Source organism: Micropterus salmoides, unplaced genomic scaffold, assembly GCF_014851395.1.
Source record: "Micropterus salmoides isolate LMB-PRFRI ecotype aquatic unplaced genomic scaffold, ASM1485139v1 Ms_hic_scaffold_1191, whole genome shotgun sequence".
NCBI lineage: Eukaryota > Metazoa > Chordata > Actinopteri > Centrarchiformes > Centrarchidae > Micropterus > Micropterus salmoides.
The window spans coordinates 1,323-7,325 of record NW_024040254.1 but is presented as its reverse complement, the minus strand read 5'-3'; the positions used below and the strand labels follow the sequence as shown (position 1 = coordinate 7,325).

The following is a 6,003-nucleotide window of genomic DNA, read 5'->3' as shown; positions in this document are numbered from 1 at the left end:
GAATATCTGTACCAAATTTCATGTTGTCGTGACATTTCACTCAAAACCACAAAAGTGAACATCATGCTGGCTCTAGAGAAAGAACAGAACAACCTGATTAATATTACTATCTCTAGAGAAAATCAAGCAGCCAGCAGCTTACAGTGGATATAAATGAGAGCCTACTTTAATCAAAGGGCGTGTGAAGAAATGTGTGGCCAGGTTTCCGACAGAGCAGCTTCTCTGTACCAGGCTGCTCTGTCATGCCTGTTTCCTGTCCACAGGGTTAGGGTTGATGCCCAGACATCTGTTCCCGTGGACAGACACACTGGCACAGTTGATCTCTGCTACAGCTCAACATGTCAACCACAGGCAGACCTGCTATTACAAATCCAGTGTAAGACGGAAAGTTTGTAATATGTAGGCTGCGTTTCAAAAAGAATAAAAAAATATCAAATGATATGAGAGCGCATGAGGAAGAAAAAGTCTCAGACAACTACAGCAGCTACCGGAGAGTATTTATTGGGCACTTTGTGCATCAAATACTTTACAAAAAAAAACATCAATTAAAAACATGTTAATGACTTTTTGTCCTTTGACATGTGTTGTTAGAATAACTTCATATAAAAAGGAAAAACATTATATTATTAGGAATAATAGAAATTTGGATATATATGGTAAAAAAAAACAATGACCCACATCCGTTCTCTTAATAAATATAGACACAATAAGTACTGAGATACAAAAGGAGGAATCATATAGATATTTTTTTTCAGTGGATATATACAACATTTTCATTTTAAAAATCTGTTTTATCAGTTGATATGCTAACTGTTGTTATGGCAAAAGAGGACTTTTTTTTTTTCTGAATGTGTCTGAACCTGAATATCATATTGCACTTCCACAACAGCCTGTGTGGACTGTGCTAGACATTCATTGACCTATTTTATCAACATTCAGAAAACTACTCTACAGGGGAAGGGTCGCTGTGTTTAAGCATTGTTATCAATATATTCAGTAACTATTTAATACTTAGAAAAAGGCGAATTATTTAAATTGATCTGAGAAACATCTTTTAAGCCATTTCACTCACATACAACATGTTTCGTATGCTAAAAATTACAACATTTACAATATTCTATGCTAACTGGAGGATGGTTGTAGAAGATTTTACACACTAAATACTGCCATGTTGTTTAGTATTAAACACTGAACCACAGGGGCTCCATCAACAATTTGCTTTCTTCATTTTGTGCGCTAAATAACTCAACTTTACAGATTGTAATCATCAGTGCTATGGCCTTAGGAAGGGACAGATGAGCCGTTTCTACTCATTCAAGCAAATGAGAAACACTGCTGCTTGCATAGCATGAGGTATAGCAGCTCCACAAATGCTCAGCACACAAATGCAACTTACTGAATACAAAACAAAGGAGTCATAACAATCAAACCTGTCCTCACTTCCTATGCACAGAAAGGTTTTTAAATGAATCAAAATGTATAACTTACATGTCTATGTCAACATTACTGTCTTTTAAGAGCCATGGCTTTTAAATACCTCTTGTGGTCTTTTAAAATCTATTTGATGTTAATACAGCACAAAGACAACGTGATGTAAGTTTCAGATCAAGTCCATAATCATTAGACGTGTAAACCACTACTCCTGATGGCTCCGTTTTATTCGTCCTCCACCCTTCAGTTCTGGGTGATGTCACTTCCTCCTGTCCAATCAGATTTCAGTGAGGGTGAGTTTGTACATGCCACCCAACTCTTCCATGGTGATCTGGAAGGTGTCTTCGTTGGAATAGTGTTTGATGATGTTGTCATCCATGTGGACTAGAATCCTATTATAAAACAGATATGGGTGTTAGCAGCCTGATTTTTTTATCCTCACCCCAAAAAAACACAGACTAAAATCCTGAATCCTGGAAATAAATTGACAAAAGGTGGGGTAGGCAAAGTTAGAGAAACTAGCAAGAGACAGCTTGATTTGGAAAGTATCCAACGAAAAACAATTCCCTCCCTCTCCAAAGCAACTCCCCCAAAACATATTTTCTTGCACAAGTGCACGGACAGAGTGTGCACAGGTAGGTAGGTAGACAGGTAAGTAGGCCAGTCATTTCATTCTGCCTAAATGAAATGACTGGCAGAATGAAATGACTGGCAGCTGTGCTTATTACAGTCTTGCAATAGCCATAGATACTAGGTTGTTTTAATTTTTGTGTCAGCGCATTTTATCTATTGATTGCTTAAAACACAGGGAAATAGCTATCCTTAATTTGTCCTTTGGTTAAAAAAAATCTGCCTACCAGCAGCTCTAAAGCTCATTAAATAACACGTTATATCTTGTTTGTATATCGTTTCCGTAGAAAAGCCAAAGTGTAAAAACATCAGGTTGAGGTTTAGGGGGCTTCATTTCTTGGTAGAGTAACTTCCTGGAGTCTTGTTTGCACAGTGATGTTTTAGTTAATTACTAGTTCTTTTTCACCTTTGACCAGAGCCAGGCTAGCTCTTCCCTGTTTCCCTTTTCCTGTTTCTAGGCTTTGTGCTAAGCTAAGCTAACTGGAGGCTGGCTACTACTACATTTTACAATACAGAGGTGAGTGGTATAAATCTTCTGATCTAACTTTAGGCAGGAATTAAGCATATTTCGATTGATTCATTGTACTGCAGAAATATTTTGCTCAAGACCATGGCTTTACCTTCAATATGCAAGTGCATCACAGCATCACAGCATCCGCTAGTTTGATTGCTAATCCTCAATTAACTCACAAATTACTAACTAAATACTTGAACACGCAAGGCAAAATCACAGTTTGTATTAGTGTAAAGGAGTGCTGTGTTGTGTTTGTGTTTGACCTCCCTGGAAAAGCCAAGGTTTGATTGACACTCTCATTATTTGCATTTTGAAGGACACCTCATTTAAGCTTTATTTGCCTATTAGAGGTAAAACTATTTGAGCAAGCTGCCAGGAAAGTCAGGTTTAGTCCTTCACAAAGTGTCGGACAGTGTAGTATAGTGTAGGAGTGTGTTACTGACTCATACTCACCCTTTCTTGCACTTCTTATAGACCTTTTCAACCTTATCCAAAGGTAATTCGTACTTCTCTGCAATCTGGTTGAGAAGGAAAAAAATCAAATCAATGTTGAAAGACATTGAAAGAAACATAAAAAGTAATCCTTCATACCTGGTTAGCTTTTATCAACTCCACTGTTGCTTCTCCATAATTACTGTACATGACCCTTGTACTCCATCTGTCATGTTAAACTGACCCCTTAAGTAATCGTACACCTGCCTATTGCTGTTGTTCTAGTTACTTTTGCATTTCACACACCTTTCCACATTCTCCTCTTCTTCCCTCCCCGCAGGACGCCTCCCCACCCCATGCCCCTTTTGGCCTGATTTTATCGACCCCCTTGTGTCCCCCCTTTAACTCACACACGCCCTTTCTCTCTCTTCTCTCTTCCAAATCCACTCCTTGTTCTTATTCTTCCCTACATTTTTCCTGAGTCCGTGTCCTGTCACAGCTCATTTAGCCTGCAGTAGCTGCTTAGACATACAAGAGAGAACTGGGTCTCAAGCTGCAGTATTCACGGCCCGAGACCACATGAAACAGAAAAGGCGCAATCCTAGCTACTACAAGTACAATGAAGTAAAGACAACTTACAGCTTCCACCAGGCCTTTCAGCGTGGGATTCTTCAGCATGAGGGCATCAAACACCTCCTCTGTCTCCTTGCGCACATACAGCAGGACTATGTGGTGAAAAGAGACAGGAAGGCATCAAAGCAAAGCATGCATGTTCATGGATTTTGACACAGAAACAAACCCAAATCTAGCCTCAGACAAAAGTCACAGGCAGGCGTAAAAGTGTGTGTTTGCGTCAGGCAGAACAGCTTGACTGCTGGTTTGGTTCATGTGTGTGGGTTTTTAGGATTTGTGGCTTTACAGCATTGCCATCTCAATCTCGTAATGGTGGAGCTCAAGCACACGCACACATATGTTTAATCCATTGGTAGATTTGCAGATATACCTTGTAATGCGGCAGGCCTGCTTGGGCAATCATACATACTCAAAAAAGTGGCATTGGTGGCAATGGGCCCAGACAAAGCACACCTAGAAAGCACATTCATCATACATGGTTGGAAAACACACACAAACGGAAGGACAGACCCCCCTCTCATTCACTACACTCAGTCTTCTAAAAATAGATGCTCTAAATAGATTTTCTCACATTGTTTTCCAACCTGTTGCAGGAACTTGATATTTGTGGCCTTAGAAACAACAGAAACTCCTTCTGTTTTCTATTAACTATGTGCACAGGAGTTTTCACAGTGTGGTAAGTGACTGTATGGTGATGCTTGGTTTCTTAATGCTACAGAATATACAGGCTACAGTCTCGCTTTGCTCATTGTGGTCTGGAGCTGCCATGGATAACTCTGTCTGAGACAGGAGTCTCTCCAAGGAGGCTGTTCAACACATGATTAGCAATTCTCTCTGTCACTCAGATGTCAACATGATCCCTTCCCAACCACCGCAAGATTGCCAGTTTTTGAACTGAAAAAAACTTGACAGCTGTTATGGAAAGATTATAAAACGTCACCTAAACCTTTTACTGGATTTAGTTAAACTTGGAGTACATTTAAAGTGAGAATTCTTGTGGCCCCTTAAAATAAAGTCATGTCTTTTTGTGATTTTAGTTTCTGAGATTGTTCAGTTGAAGCCTGATGAGAGCATGAAAGTATCCATCTCTTTCACCTTTTTCACAAGAAAAATCTGAAAAAATATACATTATGTTGGGCAACAGAAGTATCTGTTGACACATCAATTGTGGTTTTTTAAATGCCCAATGTGATGCCCGACTTTCCTCTTCTACCTCTAACAAATCTTGAAGTATCTATTTACATATTGCAGCACTGAAAAAAAACTTGTTTCATACCTATGAGAAGGATCTGGGGTAAAGGGCACAGGCTTGTTGTACGTGTGTGTGTGCACGCAGTGATCAGTGGTATGCTGTTGGGTCAGTGGAGGCCCTGGGCATGTGTGCATGTTTTGAAAGACCTGGAATGATCACATGGCCCGGAGAGTGTACGCGTTGTCCTCACATATCAGGGGCCAATCACAGCACGCACACATGTGCACACACTTTGTCACACTGATTAAGCCCCTGAGAAGAGCATCACTCAAAGATCAGCATGTGAATAGTCAAAGCATTACACTACAGCAATACACACACACGTAGTACCTTTCTTTGGTTCCTCCACTCTCACCATCTTGTTTGGGGGTGAACTGAACTCATCATCACTGAAAGGTTGTCTCTTCATGCCCGAGCTGCAGTGGACACACACACACACACACACACATAAATAACTGCTTAAATGCCTATGACAACCAGCTAACAGGCTATAAAACACACACGTATGCACACAAAGCCCATTGGGCACTTCCTAGAAACAACATATGCACCCCTGTATGCCTTTTACTGGGAATGTACCAAAGGTCACCTCAGTTCAAAACTACTAAGCAAGTGTGAAAAGTGTGAAATCGGGGCTTCCAAAAACTCACCTTTCCTCTCCATCTTCTGTTGGGAAAGGCTGCAGAAGAAACAAAAATGGAGAAATTAACCTATATGGAAGACAAAAGTTAAAAACAACCAACTAAATATACACATAAATGACTTTAAACTGTAATTAGCATTAGCCATAAATGTCTTAAAATTGGGTACCCAATATTTATGGTAATAAACAACATTAAATATGACTTTATCTTGCAACAAAAGCGCATCTTTAAAATGTACAACTAAGAGCAAAATATTTCACATGCTGACCCTTTTATTCTTCCTTTATCACTGAGAAATGAGCCTGGTAAACAAAAAACTGCTACTCAGGTGTCTAATTATATGTGGAGCAAAGCTTGTACAGTTACAGCTGGAGAAACAGGGATCAAAGTGCAGGTCTCGACCCTGATAGGGGGTCACGGAATAATTTTCCGGGGTTTCTCAGATTTCGGAAATTGATCTGATCAGC

General features: G+C 39.8%; 1 protein-coding gene across 1 annotated transcript; it reads right to left on the bottom strand.

The window, feature by feature from the left end:
* Window positions 1-478: 478 nt before the first annotated feature.
* On the bottom strand, window positions 479-5,695 carry LOC119898531 (grainyhead-like protein 1 homolog). Its single transcript, XM_038712671.1, has 5 exons — window positions 5,543-5,695; window positions 5,223-5,308; window positions 3,647-3,732; window positions 3,029-3,093; window positions 479-1,823 (listed from the first exon to the last, which is right to left on the bottom strand). Exons 2-5 carry the CDS (start codon window positions 5,299-5,301, stop codon window positions 1,709-1,711), a joined length of 345 nt encoding a protein of 114 aa, XP_038568599.1. The 5' UTR covers window positions 5,302-5,308; window positions 5,543-5,695; the 3' UTR covers window positions 479-1,708.
* Between the last annotated feature and the right edge of the window lie 308 nt (window positions 5,696-6,003).

What these genes read in the sequence shown, in the direction of transcription:
- LOC119898531 (XM_038712671.1), bottom strand. Translation starts at nt 5,301, where the DNA reads ATGAAGAGACAACCTTTCAGTGATGATGAGTTCAGTTCACCCCCAAAC. An exon ending in AGTGGAGGAACCAAAGAAAG is followed by an intron (nt 3,733 to 5,222) that starts GTACTACGTGTG and finishes TTCACCACATAG; the next exon opens with TCCTGCTGTATGTGCGCAAG. An exon ending in TGAAAGGCCTGGTGGAAGCT is followed by an intron (nt 3,094 to 3,646) that starts GTAAGTTGTCTT and finishes CTTCTCAACCAG; the next exon opens with ATTGCAGAGAAGTACGAATT.